Below are 16,634 nucleotides of genomic sequence, written 5' to 3'. Positions count from 1 at the left end.
AAAGAGTTTAAAAATTGTGGTCATACCGCCTTTGCTCTGCCCAATCCCGTCAGACCTTGGAAGCTAAGCAGGGAAGGGCCTGGTCGGTACTTGGATGGGAGACCGTTTGGTAACACCAGGAAGCCTGGTGAATGTAGTGAGTGAGTGAATGGTGGTGGTCGGAGGGGCCGATGGCGCAGACTGGTTGCCTCGCTTCCGTCAGTCTACCCCAGGGCAGCTGTGGCTACAATAGTAGCTTACTACCACCAAGTATGGAGTGAATGAATAATGCAATGTAAAGCGTCTTTGAGTGTCCAGAAAAAACGATGCATTATTATTATTATTAAATGTTAAAACTAAGTATTTTCCTCCCCCTACATCAGTTGTAGACAACGTCAGGCCTGGGGGCCAAATCCGGCCCTCCAGCACAGAACTTCTGGCCCCCAATATGATTTTGAGAAACTATTATTATGCAAATATGGGATCAAATACCTGTTAAAGTACTCTAAAACTGTCTGAAACTACACGGAAACACACTGGAGTCTGTTCAAATTAATATCATTGGGTTTGTTTTGATTAATTTCAGTCTTAAAAGCAAATCTACAGCTTGCTCAATAAAAACACATGTCGTAAATACAATATTTTATGTGATATATGAAAAGTTTTATTTGGGTGGCAGCTTGTCATTAAGGTAGTGGCGGGTCTCGGAGTCAGACCACTTTAGAGCCACTGATGTAGAACATTGGCATTTGCAGCAAATGGTTCTGAACTTTAGGCTACAATGGTGAAGTTCGGCCCTTGGTGTTTTGGCAATGATGCAAAACGGCCCTCCAAAGTGCCGTCATGCATGAGCTTAATATATAGACTGCAGTTATGCGTAAGACCTGAGATGGCAGTAGTGAGCATAAAATGACCAACTTGAAAGAGTGATGATGAAAGTATTTAAAGCATTGCGATACTTGATTAAACATCGATACTTGGTTTGGCAGCAAAAAGTATTGCAATCCAAGTCCGATCCGATATTTTGTCCCAGTCCCAATTAAAACATTGCAATAGAACAAAAACAATCTTTAAATTTGACTTTAAATCGACCATTAGAGGCTCTATGTTTATTTATTTTGGAGACATCAGTCCACATTCAGATTGTCTTTTTCAATGGAGTCATTGAGTTGTTCGTGTTTGTAGAGCAGATATGGGGAGAACATGCTAAGCTAAAAGACCCCACTGATCCAGAAAGGGATATTCCTGCTGGGAGGTACGAGCGCTTACTGCTGCACCACCAAGCCGCCCCCGTTACAAATAAAACTGTACTGCATGCCATAGCGACTGTTTATACAAGTTACGACGACAACTAACATTATTTTTGACCTCCACAGGGAGTCGCTTTGAAGCTCCATATTGAAACTAGGGCAGTGCAATAAATCTAAATTCAGTTACAATTATGAAAGCGTGCGCTCATATTCTAGGGCAGGTCATTCGGGTCGCGGCCTGTCACCAGAGCAAATTTGAAGTTCGATATACTGAGGCAGGAAAATGTGTCGAAGAAATGTCAGTTGAATATTCATGTGTATATCAATGATCACTAAAATGAAGTTATTAGCCCTTCACTACTACACAGTTTTTGTTTTCCAAAACCCTGCAAATCTATGTATCAAAGTCACTATACTGGACTATTTTTCTAGTAGTGGAACTAAATCTGTTTTTGAGATGCTACAAATATGTCTGGAAAGTTAGGAATGAGTTTGGACCACAAGGGGGGGGCTGGTGTAGAGTTAAACCAGTACCAGTCTGGTATCAAAAAAGGTTTAGTTACTACTGGCATCGACAAAATGCAAGTATTGAAAGCAGGAAAATAATTTTTATTCAAGTTTTGATGCTGTTGGTCATCAACATTTAAAAAAAAAAGAAAAGAAACACAAGTTGAAAAAAATTGGTATGGCTTTAGATTAAAGGGACTAGATACAAGTTGATCATTTTTATGCTCACTACTGCCACCTCAGGGCTTAGGCGTAACTGCAGGTTCTATATTAAGACCCGAAGTAACACCTTTCTGAGTGACAGTGCAGGATTTTAGAGGCAGTTGTGGTGAACAGGTCTGAGCTCATTCTACACATTAGGACATGGCTGGAACATGTAGGGGGAGGAACATACTTTTAACATTTTTAAACTCCGTATCGTCCCTTTAAGGTGTTCTTATTAAGTATTCATAAGCATTAGTAATCATTTCAGGGTTTGGGTAAGGGTTGGCTATGAACAAGCCTATTATTAATGGCCTATTAGTATGTAAACAGATAAAAGCATAATAAGCAGTGTGTTAATACTTTACAAGCATATTATTAATGCTTATTAGTACCTTATAAATACTTAATGAGCACACCTTAATATACAGCATTACCCAAAAAATTGAAAAAAGGGGGAAAATTGGGAAAAACAAGTGGAAAAATTGGGAAAAACAAGTGGAAAAATTGGGGTAAAACTTTAAAAACTTTTTTCAAAAATTGGAAAATTGGGGGGTGGGGGTGGAGAAATGCGGGCAAAATTGGGGAAAGAACATGTAAAAAAAAAAATGGGGAAAATATGGAAAATTTGGAGAAAATAAAATCTTATTTCTTATTTTATTTAAAGTTTTCATTTTTTATTTTTTTTATTATTATCATTATTTCATTTTTCTTTTTTTTTCCTCATTGAATTTTTTTTCTCTCTTTTTTCTTTTATTTATTCATTTATGTAACATTGATTGTTAATTTGTCTGGCCGTAAAATAAAAAAAATGACTAATCTCAAAAAAAAATTGGGGGGAAAAACGTGGGATAAATTGGTTAAAATGGAAGAAAAAAAATAAGAAAACTTGGAAAGTGTTTTTTCAGCCCTTTTGTCCTCGCAAAAGAATGCAAAAGAAATTAAATTGAAGGAAAAGGAATAAAATAACATTATTAATGTATTTCATGGTTCCATATGACACATATTTTAGCATGTGTAAAGAAAAAAGTATCGTTCAGGTATCGGTATCGAAAAACATTTAACGATACCCAGCCCTTATCACGACTAACATTTAAATTCAGGGGCTCCCTCGTATAATTGGCTTGTATATAGTTTTGCCCCCAAGTACAGAGCTGTTCAGACCGGTCAGACATGGAGCAACAAGAGCTTTTAATTTAACCTCTAATGTCAATCCCTGAAACAATCAAACAAAAGATAGACAGAGAGACGTTTGCACAGGCAGCAGCAGCAGCAGCAGCAGAGGGACGGTCTTGTTAGCGGTTCTCCCCCCCCCCCAGATGAAACATTTTAACCAATTTGATTTGTTTGTGAAAGGAATCGTTCTGATAGAAACCCCAATTACTGCCAACTGGGCGTCTGGCTCGGCTCAGGGCTGAGCGAGTCTGACGTCTCGGAGCGCGGGGCCCGACTTCAAAAAAAGACACGCACACACACACACACAAAAAAAAGAAAAAGTGTAAAAAAAAAACGGACGAAAACAGCGGCTAAAACAACTAACTTTCAGATTAGAGGAAGTCCGCTAAGTGGCGCGGGCTGAAAAACACGCGCGGATCTGGCAACACTTTTATTCGTTTAAGGCTGAGCGGAGTGCTGTGTCCTTGGTGGGGGAACGTCAGCGTGTCTGTGAAAACAATAGCTTTTTATTGGGGGAAACGTGTGACTGGGGGGTAATTCATGTGCTAAAATTAAAATGGGAACTAATTAGGACTAAAAACAAGCCTAAACAGAGAATAGAATAGGCTTTTGTGAGTATCTTAAGTCACAAATCCAAGGCTGCAAAATCTAATCGGATTACAGCTACGAATACAACTAATTGTATAAGGATAATTGAATAATATGGAGTAAAGTTCAGAAAACATTTATTACTCATTTTTTTCCTCTTTAATCTCTTACCACCCGCCTGAACCAAATGCATTCTGTCCTCTTTGGCCATTATATAGACCTGTGTAACACCTCATTTGAAAGCTAAGACCCACAAAACTTTTTCCTCGCGTTGTTGCTGTGGTTGTGTCACCTTTTTTTAATGTTTTTTTTTTCTTTTTGGTCACATTTTTGTTGAGTTTTTGTCATTTTTGTGTTGAGTTTTTGTCACAATTTTGTTTAATTTTTGTCACTTTTTGGTTGTTTTTGTCACATTTTTGTTGAATTTTTGTCACTTTTTGGTTGAGTTTTTGTCACATTTTTGTTGATTTTTTGTCACTTTTTGGTTGAGTTTTTGTCATTTTGTTGATTTTTTGTCACTTTTTGGTTGAGTTTTTGTCACATTTTTGTTGATTTTTTGTCACTTTTTGGTTGAGTTTTTGTCACATTTTTGTTGAATTTTTGTCACTTTTTTTTGGGTCACTTTTTGGTTGAGTTTTTTCACATTTTTGTTGAATTTTTGTCCCTTTTTTTGGGGTCACTTTTTGGTTGAGTTTTTGTCACATTTTTGTTGAGTTTTTGTCTCTTTTTTGTTACGTTCACATCCTTGTTTTCTTCTCATTTTTTGTGGCCGTTTTGGTGCTTTTTTCCCAAGAAGCTTTTTGATTAGGGTAAAGCCAAACAGGAAAAAATGGGATCTGTTCAGGTGGGAGTTAAGAGGTTAATATATTCTTGAAGGGCTCAGTACAAGTCTAAGATATCATTTTTCTTTTCCCATGTTTTTTTTTTTTTCTTTTACATATTATCATACATAAAACAACTCCAAAGCTCAAATCCACAGGCCAAACCTGATGTGAAATGAAGTTATGCTAATTGTACCGTAGCTTTGTGACTCCATCTAGTGGTACACTGTGGAACAACAGGCAACTACTGTCTTACATCACATGAGGAGATACAGCGTTTGACCAAAAAGTGTGTCCTTCACTTTGGATGTTCAGCAACACTATGAGCCCAAAGAGTGAGACCGGCTGATGACCTGAACATCCTGAATGACCAGGTTATTTCATCCAGCACTGTGATTGGGGCTATCGTGGCGCTCCATTCATTTAGACATGCCATAATAATAATAAAGGCATTTTAACTTCAACAGAGAGTTCCTTGGTTTCTCTATTTTTTGAAGGGCTGTGATTGGTTGATCCATACGCAGCATGAGGAAACTGGTGACAAACTCTTTCAAGCTATTTTCGATGAATACGTTGTTTAAGTAGGTCATCCTTTCACTTTTTATGTTCTGTTAAAGAAAATCCATCATAACGTGAATGCAGAGGAGAAAAGCAGAAGTTCGAACGATTTTGCCATGCGCCCAGACGGCGGGGTTATGGCGGGCGGGACAGGATAAACCTTAACTAGGCTGAGAAGTGAACAAAAGCACACATAGGGCTTTTCCACCAAAGTGCTGGTTCTGGGCTGGTTCTGGTGCCGGGTTGGTTCCATACTGACTTGGTTTTCCACCAAAATGAGAGCTGTGCCTATTGTCATAGCAACGCTTTGGGAAGTCAACATCAAACATGGATAGTGACATCTTACAACAGCCACTTCTGGTTATAAAATACAGAAAAATAAGTGTATGTTTCTGTCACAGCAGCCGTTAACATTTTGATTTCTTCTTTCTAACTCTTGTTTTAGCTAAAGAGCATAAAGCAAAACAACAGTTTCCTCCACAGAGACTGTTTTGGCTTCTCCAGGAAGTTCTAAGCACAAACTAACTAATATTGATTGTTTGTCGGAGGAGAGAGCCACGCCCCCAGCCGCTGACATCACCGGTGCTCGTTTCTTGGTCCAGCTTTTTAATTGGTTCCCAACCGGCACCAGATTTTGGAACCAAGAGCCAGCGTTTTATCAGTGGAAAATAAAAGAACCGGTTCTGAAACTGGAACTGGAACTGGCCCAGAACCAGCACCGGCACCAGCTTGGTGGGAAAGGGCTGACAGTGGAGTCCTACAATGGGAATTTTGAATAGAAGAGAACTTACCTTACAAGCACAAACACACAATTAAGTAGGTAGTGTCGGCTATTTACAAAACATATTTTAGATTATTGTAAATTAAATAGGACTAAATGACTATGTGGACTATTTTGAATTGCATCTAAAACAATAATTATAATAATAATGCATTGGTTTTAGCGCTTTTCTGGACACTCAGAGGCTTTACATTGCATTATTCATTCACTCCATACTCTGTGGTGGTAAGCCACTATCGTAGCCACAGCTGCCCTGGGGTAGACTGATGGAAGTGAGGTAACCAGTCTGCACCATCAGCACACTAAGAAGGTGATTGGTGGTTGTAAATATTCTATGAGCAATAATATGGTCCCAGTTTAGGTTATATTTATATGAAACCAAAAAGTTATTTATAGGTAAATGGAAAAAAGAAAATCTAAAGAAAATCTCTCTCTAGTGATTATTATGATGATTTATTTTGTGATTCATTTAATCGTAATTACATGTGATTCTTGTGAGTGGAAAAAAAAGACTCTGAGCCCTAAAAAAAAATTAAATAATGTAAGTTAGGAGAGTCTGTTCCTAAAAATAAAATAATAAGTTTCAACGTTGACATTATCAGGCTTAGGGGTGAACAGAGTGTCGAGAGTCTGACCTGGTTGAATGATTTGAAGTACAGCTCTTTGAAGATGGCGTCTCGGTTCTCCACCTGGACCCATCCCGCCCCTCGCAGCTCCGTCAGAGACTGTTCTCTCTCTGCGGGGGACAGCCAGTGAGCGCTCGACGACTGCAACCCAAGTCACAGTGAGCAACAGTTCCGAGATAAGATCGCAAGTGCAAATCATCCCGCAGTGTTCTGAACAGTGGAGACATTTGTGCTCATGCTGTGTTTGTGAAGGGGTTTAAAGGGAGGGGTATTATGCAAAATCGACTTTTTCAAGCTTTACATCATGTTATTACGTCATTCCCTCATTAAAAACATGCCTGAAGTGTTGCCTTGGCACATTCACGTATTTTTGAGTCATCTGTAAAAACTCTGCTGGCGGCCATTTTAGGGATAGGTTTGCCTGAGTCCTCCTAGGAACGCCCCCACCTCCTGGAGACGCCTCCAAGCTTTCGTCACCAGCCGAGTAACCAACCACTGCTCCTCAGCAGAACCCCCTCCCCACTGATGCCACAGACAGCGTGTGGAGGGGGCGTGTCGGAAAGGGTCAGAGGTTCTTAAAGAGACAGAGGCCTATTTCAAGACATTCACTACAGCCATTTTGAGAGAGCGATTTTATACAAGGCAGTTATTCTAATTTACTGCATTTACAGACCAACAGAAGGTTTGGTCATCATTGTAGTGTGATATAGACTAGTGCTATGTGATTGACAAAAAACAGAATACCCCCTCTTTAAATCATTTGTTTCACGTTATATTGTGCGTCAGATGGTAGTGACTGCAGCTTCAAGACTGTCAGGACCATATATCATCTAATATATGGTTTTCCAGTCAATCGTGAATCGTATCAGAATAACAGTTGTGCCAGAACACTGTGTCATAGTGTTTATGAACCTGACACAATTCATGTTTCCAAAATGGCCGTTATTTTATGTCACATGACCAAAACCCAATAAGACATGCCTTTGACTTAAAGGAACAGGCCACCGTTTTCACGTACAGAGATATGTTCTTACCTGAGTTTAAACGAGTTGATTCGTACCTGTCTGGTCTTTGTGTGTACCCTCAGTCACGCAAAACGACTAAAAATGTTGTTAGCATTGGGCCTCTCCCTGTATATTCCTATGGCTCCAAACGGGGGTGAAGTTGGAAGCTACCACGCTCCTCCACGGGAACACACAAAGACCAGACAGGTACGTATCAACTCGTCTAAACTCAGGTAAGAACATATCACAGTATGGAAGAACTGTGTGCCCTCAGTTAGGCAAAACGACCAAAGATGTTGCTAGCATTGGGCCTCTCCCTGTATATTCCTATGGCTCCAAACGGGGGTGAAGTTGGAAGCTACCACGCTCCTCCACGGGAACACACAGAGACCAGACAGGTACGTATCAACTCGTCTAAGCTCAGGTAAGAACATATCACAGTCTGGAAGAACGGTGGCCTGCTCCTTTAAGAGCCCAGCTGAGACTGGCAGTAGACGATATTTGAACATGTCTACCTCACTATATAAGCAAAAAGAGAAAGGCATGTGTTGTCCATACTTTATATAAAGCCTATATAATTGAATGATTGACTTTTTTTCATGATCATGTTTTTTCTTTTCTTTTCAAGGGGGATTTTGGGGGGGCCTGGGGGCGATCTTCTTGCCCATGGCACCAAATAAGCTAGGGCCGGCTCAAATAGATTCAGTCGGTGTCCAACATACACACCTACACTCTGTGTAATCTCGAGTAGTCTTAAATTTACAGTAACGGAGCTTTTCCAGTAGCTCTCAATGGCCCAGAGACTCTAGAGAAAGTCTGAACACAACCTATCCAGCTGTCGTTGTAAAACACACATCTGTCAATGTCAGGGGGGTCCATTCTGGAAGAGCACAGAAGGGCCACTGGCTCGAGGGCCACCAGTCCCGCCTCAACCAAGCTTTACCCAAATCTAAAAGCTAAAAAAGAAAAGCATCAAAATAGCGAGAAAAAGAGAATGAAAACGTGAGAAAAAACACGGACAAAAAAAACACAACAAAAAATTCAACAAAGATGCAACAAAAATGTGACAAAAATTCAACAAAAATGTGACAAAAACTCAAAAAAAAATGTGACAAAAATTCAACAAAAATGACAAAAACTCAAAAAAAATGTGACAAAAATTCAACAAAAATGTGACAAAAACTCAACAAAAATGCAACGAAAATTACATTAAAAATTAAAAAATAAGGTTTAAAAAAACATACAAAAGGTGACACAACACAGCAACAGCGCGAGGAAAAAGGTCAGTTTTGTGGGTCTTAGCTTTCAAATGAGTCAAAAGAGGACAGAATGCATTTGGTTTAGGCGGGTGGTAAGAGGTTAAAACATGTATTTGTGGAAGTGCACAATTACGCTAATTTGGGCTGTTTTTTAGTCCGAGTCCACCCCTGGTCAACGTCATAACAGTTCCCACGTCGCGTTTTTTGCCCCCTCTGCAAAGATTAGCCTTTAGCTTTAGCGCACACCGCTAACAGAAGCTAATATGCTAAACCATTTAAGAGCGAACTCACCATGGGAGCGGAGCAGAGCTCACCCCGGGAGAGGAGCGTCGACACACGGCTGAGCGGCCATGAGCTGCCCGCCCTCAGGCTGAAGACTATCCGGGACATGAGGCTCCTCCACGCCGCAGAAGAGCGGGCTGCTGCTACTTCTTCTTCCCCGTCGGATGGACCTGCAGGCGGCGGGGCAAAGGGCGCACACGTGGGTCCGGGTGTAAACAAACCAAGTGCAGGGGCGGTACAAAAGTGTGTGGGGCCCTCGGTAAAAACCCATAGTGTTCCCCATGTCTTCAATAATGAATCATACATGATCAGAGGTGGGTAGAGTAGCCACGATATTTACTAAAGCAAGAGTAACTTAACTTTAAAACTATTTTACTTAAGTAGAAGTCAAAAGTAGCGGCCTAAATATTAGTATATATATAGTTACTTGAGCACAGTGAGCAACAGTTCAAGCGTAAAAGTTGGATTCATGTTTCAGTAGTGATAGAAATTGAGAGGCAAAATGTGAAATAATGTGAAAACACCATCATGTAAAAAGAAATCATTATGAAGAATTAAGCAGTCTTGGGGGTAACGTATTTCAAAAGTAACGAATTACAGGAATATATTATTTTTTTCAGTAACTCAAGAATATAACATTTTACTTAAAATGCAGTAATATATTAGTCTTTACAAGTGCATTTAAATGGTTTGTATTGAAAATGCCAAATTCCCCCAAATAAAAACGCAGCATGCTAAATAAAGTTGGGCCCTGGTATAAGATCTGCAGTTGTAGCAAACATCGTTAAGAAGACAAGATGGAAGAAGGCCAAGGAAAAGGGAATCTCCTACTGCCCTTTTGCTCGGTGGCATTATTACTATTTTCAGTTTGTATTTTGCCAAAAGTAACGTAAAAGTAACTGAAAGTAGTGTAACTCAGGTACATTCTGAAACAGTAATTTGTAACACAATACAAACATACATTTTTAAAGCTGCAACGATATATTACAATTTTGCCGAACACTGAAGTTAATAACAAAACACAAAATGAAGATTTGTCAATTATAGATTTACTCAGTGTGATTTACAAGTGTTTAACACAAATGCGAGTACAGATACTTCATTTTAATATTAGTCAAGTAAGTAAAAAGTACTGTGTGAAAAAAACAACTTGCAAAAAGCTCAATTACTTCAAAAAGTTGAGTAAATGTAGTAGGTAGAGTAGCACCCACCTCTGTAAATTATTTGTTCTTGTTTGAAATGAGTAAAACTTTGCAGAAATGTTTTCCTCTGTTGTAGTTTGGGTAAATAGTCTAAACTTTGCTTTCAACAAACATATGAAATAGTGGGAGTGTAAATTCCAGAGTCTGCCTCTAGACATACTGTGGGTTCAATTCCCGGGTCTGCAACTGAATTCTCCAAAACGTACATGTGCTTGAAAGCCACACTGCGTAACTGCGTGGATATTTTTACTGTTGAAAAGTTCCTAAAAATGACCAAAGAAAAGTGTTTCCCATGGAGATGCTGACTCAAGGCAGCCGAACATGAGATTTAAATCGGTTTGGTCCTCATCTAAATCCATTCTTTAATTACCCACTGCAAAAAGGCCACACAAAGTTCGATCATATTAACATTTACTAACATCTTTAAAACACACAACGAACAGTAGTATAACCACTCCAAATCAAAGTATTTTTCACGAGTTCCGCCCCGGCGCTCGCGCTCCTGTCCCACGGTGAGCCAGTGGTTAGAGTCAGTCCTCAGAGCGCCAGACAGTCTTGGCTTAAATAGTCCGGATTCAGTCCTGATGCTCATGCTCCTGTCCTGGGATGAGCCAGCGGATACTGTCAGTCCTGAGCGCCGCGTACAGGCTGAACCCAGTGATGAACAGGACAGAGAAGACTAGGAGCCAGTCCACGCCCCGCAACGGGACACCGCTGAGTGGGCCCGTCTGATCCGCCTCCGTGACGTTTCTGTCCGGGCCCGCTTCAAATCCTGCACCAACAACAAGCACAGTTTTAAGTTTAGTCCTTTGGGTTTGTCCTTCTGTTTTGACACGAGACAAACTTTATATCTAATGAAGCTCAGGCACAAATTCAACCCGGAAACAAACTCCAGCTTCACCTACTGTATCATGGCCTCAGCTCTATGTTAGCCCATCACCACTGCAGTTGACCTGATATGTATATTTGATATGATTAACACTATTTAAACCCATGACTAGGGCTGGGGAATGTCTGTGGCAGAAAAAGCTCCTAGTTTTGGAGTTGGAAATCAGCTGCATGTACTTATTTCATTATGAAAAAATGAGAAAGAAAATTACATATGTGATTATTTTTTTTCTTTTGCCATATCATCCAGCCCAATCCATGACATTGTAACACTGGGCTGTGATAATGTGTTAAACAGTTGCAGAAAAATGTTTGTGGCAATAAACACTAAAGTGGACATGTCCTGCATATGGGGCTTAAATAAAGACCACATTGGACTCATCCCTTACAAAACTGCTTATAAATGACACTTACTACTGGCATTATGTCATCAAACCTGGCTATAATTAGAAACACATGTCACATGCTACAATATCATGTTCCTGCCGGACTGAGAATTTTTGAATGTTTTAAGACACTTTTTAAAAAAGGTTCTTGCATTATGGATAAATATCCATCTGCAGACATGAAACCAAGTATAACTTTGCAAAATATTGGTCAGTTCTTTCTTAAGTGTTGTTTCTTTAAAGCCCAGACCTGTCTGATTGCTGATGAAGGAGGTGAGAGTGTCCAGGGTTCTGTCTGTGTGGTTGAATCGAGCCATGGGTTTAGCTCCTTGGAACAGGAGAATATTTGGCACTGCAACCGTCCCAAATCTGGTGGAGAGACTGGAGAGCAGAAAAGTATGTGAGCAGTACTGTACTGGATTCATTTTAGAGCTTCAAATGTGTTCCTTCTATGCTGAGGGTTAGGGTTAACTGGATTCCCAAACACACCTGCTGTGCAGAGAGGCGTCCAGAGCTAAGAAGTGCATGCTGGGGAAGACTCTGGGCAGAGCGTTGAAGTGAGGGGCCAAAGAGGCAGAAAACTGGCACCAGGTCGTAAAGAACAGCACCACGGAGCACTCGGAGCCGTTCGCGTTCAGAAACTCCATCAGGTCCTAGAGGAGAGAGATCAAATCAGTACATTAAGACTGTGTGTGAACTCCTTCTAAAAAAAAAAAGTGGGCTGGGCTGCAACTAATGATTAATTTAGTCGTCAATGTCATTATTTTTTGATTGGACAAATGATTGAGAATAAAACAACTTGCCTGTGATCCGTTGAGGACCTGGACGGTGAAGACGTCCATCCCTGTGATGTTCCTTTTGTCACAGTTGACTTTGTACGTCTTTGTGGTTTCTGTCGTGTTGTGTTCCTCGGGAGCCGAGGCGTCCGAATGCACAACCTTCAGAGAAACCTGGACGGAAAAGGACAGATTTAGCACAAAGACAGACATAACATTTAAAGATGGCCGTCGAAGAAATACTGCGCAGAGGTTCAACTGCTATGATTGGGAGGAAGGATTTAGATTAGCAAACATGTCAGAATAACAAAAAACTCATATAGCACAAACGGATTATGTAGTTATTATCATTGTAGGCTTATAAGGCTCCCGGTTCAAGATCTGAAAAGGGGGCAATAAAGTCTACCTTAGATGTTGTCTTTTCTTAAACAAGTTTTGTAAAGCCCTAAAGGAAGTTGACTGTGCACCATTCCAAATTAAAAAAAAATCAAATATTTAATCCACAGTATGTGTCGGACCTGCTCTGTTCCCTCCGTGGTGGGCAGCTCCGCCCACTGCCCCTCTGCCTCGCACTGAGCTTCGTCACACGGCGGAGAGAATCCCTGCGCCTGAGAATTCTGCACATTCTTGGGGAACAGAGACTGGATTTCTTTTGGATCGATGGGCGCCTCCGTCCCCATGACGGCATCAGCGATTTCCGCCGTTTTGAACTGCATTCTGGGTAAAGGGTCCACTTCTTCTGACTCCACAAACTTTGGGATGTTCTCCAGGTCAGACAGAGCCTCTTCTGACACGCCATAGTCCAGGACATCTTCATTCTCTAGCGAATAACAAGATAAACAGAGAGTTATCAGATAAACAGGTCATAAAAAAAAGACAATTGTGGACACTTCATTATATTTCTGTATTTACTTCAATCTTCAATAACAAGATCAGAACTTAGGAAAGGATGCACCAATATACCAAATTACACTCTTCTGTTTTTCTTTCTTTCTTTTTAATACATGTCTGCGTTTGCCATGAAAACATCCCTCTGAAACCCGTACAAACATATAACATATAAACATTACATTGTTTTATTACAGTGATCAAAAACAACGAGCTTGGCGTTAAGAAACCAGATCAAACCAGTAAGTTAGTAGAGATCTTGCAGGTAGACGAACCAAGGCTACACCAGAACTAAACCCAGGGCTGCAGATAAATAACCAGGGCTAAACCAGCTGCTATGCACAGAACAATGTATAATACTCTTTGAGGATCAGTGAGGTTTTAAGATGATAGTTTTGTTTCTGCTGTGAAACGTTAGCAGAGCTCAGCGCTGATGTTGTAACGTTAACCTTTGACTTACCCTGTGCCGACGTGGATTTCAAGACCTCTGAATGATACAGCAAACAGAATAAAGATGTCCAAACAAAGAGAGCATTCAACGGCCCCCTCATTGTGAAATCAAAGACAAAACGGGCAGAAAAAGCCGCTCAATCAAGACATGTTTGTTGACGGACGCAGTGAGCGGAACGAACAGTCGAGAACGGAACCATTTCAGTGACGCACCACAACAAGTTCCGGGATAACTTCCGCTATTTTTTTGTTTTATTTTTAGTTAGGTTTACTGAGAAAATCTAGTTAATATGCAATCAATATACTATTTTCTTTCTCTTTTTTTTCCCTTTTTTTTTTTTACTTTTTGTAATGTCTCTTAGAATTGGATTTATTTTGAACAGTATTTCGAATGTAGTTCCTCTACTAGCCATAGAGCGGCGCTTTGTCACCGATAATAATTTTTTATTTTTTAATATAACAAGCATATCATACAGATATATACAAAAATAAACAGAATGTGCCCGGGGGCATATTGCAATCATACGATTATATAATTTCAAACATATTGTATTTTGAACAAATATTGTCAGTTTTCAAAGCCTTTTTGTGATCAGAGCCTTCCTAAATCTTCATTTAAGAGAGTATCACTATAACAATGAGTAATATTGGGTTTCTGCTTGGAGTATTTACATTTATGCAGATAAAAGTTTAACAAAAGGATGAGTAAATTAATAAAGTTAATATCGTCATTACCCCCCAATATGAGTTGTATTGTCTCTGGATGATCTCCACAAAAATATTGTTTTCAGAAATTAGTTGGGAAGTGTCCATTCCTTTATCCATAAAATATTTCCTACAAATTGGGTGATACAACATAAGGAATATATACTGTATAGTTGAGTTACCAGGACAATCGGTTTCTCGGTTTCAATTATTAAAACACAAAATATTTATTTTCGTCACTGATGATTATTACAACCCGTTGCATGGAGACATGAGTTGTGTGGCGTAAGCTCCTGATTGATTACAGGAGGAAAGTAAAATGTAACCAAATTAGGGTGACCAGATGTCCCAGTTTACCCGGGACAGTCCCAGTTTTGAGTCCTTTGTCCCACGTTCCGATAGATTTCTCCAAAAGCACTGATTTGTCACAGTTGTCCCGGTTTTGGCCAGTGTAGTCCCGGAAATAACACACTTCACTTGAAAATGAATGTTTTCAAATCAACATCAATTACAGTATAAGTGTAGTTTATAAGTATAAGCATAAACCAATTATAAATCTCGGTGTGGATTGGTGCATGTCTTAAGTCATTGACAGTTTTACCATTCATCATTGCAAAAAGACAGTTTAGCCAGTTTGAAACCCCTGCAGCATATTCCCTCTTGTGTCCCAGTTTTCAAATTGGAAAATCTGGTCACCCTAAACCAAATCAATGGTGTAAACTGAAGCCTAGACAGAAAACCCTGTACGCTTTCATGGCCTTGTTTTCTATATTATAGCCTTTTTGTGTCTTATTTAGTTTCTGAGCTGTCAGTTTTATTATATTTATACAGGCTTGTTTTGCATAGCTTCAAAGGGAATAAAGAGATCCAGAGACATGCATCACAGAGCTGCAGTCTGTGAAATGAACTGGCTGAACTCCAGAAGCAAATTAATAACCTATTCACATTCACCGTCTGCAGTCAAAAGCTCCTTCAAAACAGCTGAAGAGCCTCAAGAACCTCCTCCAGGGCTGCTGTCGTGGTCCACTGCTTCTCACACACACGACTACAACATCACTAGATCAGACAGATTCAGACTCCTGCGTGGAAAAAGTAAGGCGATCCGACATGGATGAGCCACATTTGTCTTTATTATTCAAATGGTTTGGTTAAATACACTTCATTTGGAGTTGTGAGTTGAGTTTTTATAGTATACACCATGCTTTGTAGAGCTGTATAAGAAGAGATGCCTTTAAAATGTTCAGGGCAAGGGAACACCGTGTAAAACCAGCAACATGTGGGCTTTTCTTTATTCTTTTAAAAAAATAAAATCAAGAAAAACAAAAGCAAAAAAAAAAAAAAAAGAAACACATCCGTCGTGTCAAATCTTTTCTATCTTTTTTTTTGACATATATTACATTTTGAGAAAATTTACAAAAGTGCAAACAGTTTTGAGATTTCGATACAAGTCAGACATGGCAAAAAGAGGGGGTTCGACAGCCGCGTTTTGTTTTGTTTTGTTTGTGTTGTCTTTTTCGGGGGGGGCCTTGGAACCAGCTACAAAGACAAGATGAGGATTCAGACAATTAACATTAGAGTTTTCTCAGTTATGAATTTGGTGAAAGTTATGGCACGCAACGGTTTGCACGGAAGACTACACGCTTTTCTTTTCGGATACAGTGCCCTCCGTTTACATTGGCGCCCTTGACATTTTTGAATCTTTGGCTCAAAAAAACATGTTTAAAAAAAACTTCTCCCTGGAAAAATAGCACTTGTAAACACATCACATTTTCTTTAAAGGCGAGACGCTGCAGGCGAGTAGGGAGGGGGGGAAATAATGCATATGCCTTTATCGGGCCGATACTTGGGGATTTTACTGTATCGGCTATTGGCCGAGCTAGTGCCAATAAAAGTCGATATCTCCGGAACCGAATGTGATAGACTTTTTTATATTGGAAAGAGTGAAGTGGGCTTTGAAACAAGTCCTTCCATCACTTTCTAAGCCTCAGGGGAATCTTCTTCACTCAAACACGGCTGTAAATACTGTTTAAAGTGACAAAAAAAGGGACACAAAAAAAGAAAATAAAAAAAAATAAAAAAAATTGTTTTGTCCCTTTTTTTTTTTTTATTGAAACTTACGCTTGTAAATTAGGTCAACATGTTTAGAACAAAAGGAAACGTATAACCACACACACACATACATACACTCACTCACACACACTACACTTTCTATTTTCTCTTTATGTTGCCTTCATACACATTCCATTTCCTTTGCTGTACTGTCTTATGTCAATGTGTTGTCTTGTAAGTGGCATGTATATCAGCATT

General features: G+C 39.7%; 2 protein-coding genes across 2 annotated transcripts in view; both read right to left on the bottom strand.

Annotated features, from left to right (window-relative positions):
* Positions 1 to 9,236, bottom strand: part of LOC306970415 (pterin-4-alpha-carbinolamine dehydratase 2) — a 95,759-nt gene extending 86,523 nt beyond the window's left edge. The window contains exons 1-2 of the mRNA XM_079566394.1: positions 9,042 to 9,236; positions 6,497 to 6,628 (exon numbers count right to left, since the gene is read on the bottom strand). Of these exons, the coding sequence (XP_079422520.1) occupies positions 6,497 to 6,628; positions 9,042 to 9,140 (231 nt within the window). The 5' untranslated portion in view covers positions 9,141 to 9,236. The remainder of the gene's footprint in view (positions 1 to 6,496; positions 6,629 to 9,041) is intronic.
* Positions 9,237 to 10,631: 1,395 nt separating this feature from the next.
* On the bottom strand, positions 10,632 to 13,807 carry txndc15 (thioredoxin domain containing 15). The gene is made up of 6 exons (XM_079566535.1): positions 13,633 to 13,807; positions 12,803 to 13,104; positions 12,312 to 12,458; positions 11,998 to 12,161; positions 11,759 to 11,889; positions 10,632 to 11,006 (listed from the first exon to the last, which is right to left on the bottom strand). Exons 1-6 carry the CDS (start codon positions 13,721 to 13,723, stop codon positions 10,810 to 10,812), a joined length of 1,032 nt encoding a protein of 343 aa, XP_079422661.1. The 5' UTR covers positions 13,724 to 13,807; the 3' UTR covers positions 10,632 to 10,809.
* Positions 13,808 to 16,634: the final 2,827 nt, after the last annotated feature.

The sequence above is a fragment of the Gobius niger genome (assembly GCF_951799975.1).
Source record: "Gobius niger genome assembly, chromosome: 11".
Lineage (NCBI taxonomy): Eukaryota > Metazoa > Chordata > Actinopteri > Gobiiformes > Gobiidae > Gobius > Gobius niger.
This window is presented reverse-complemented; position numbering and strand designations above follow the sequence as displayed.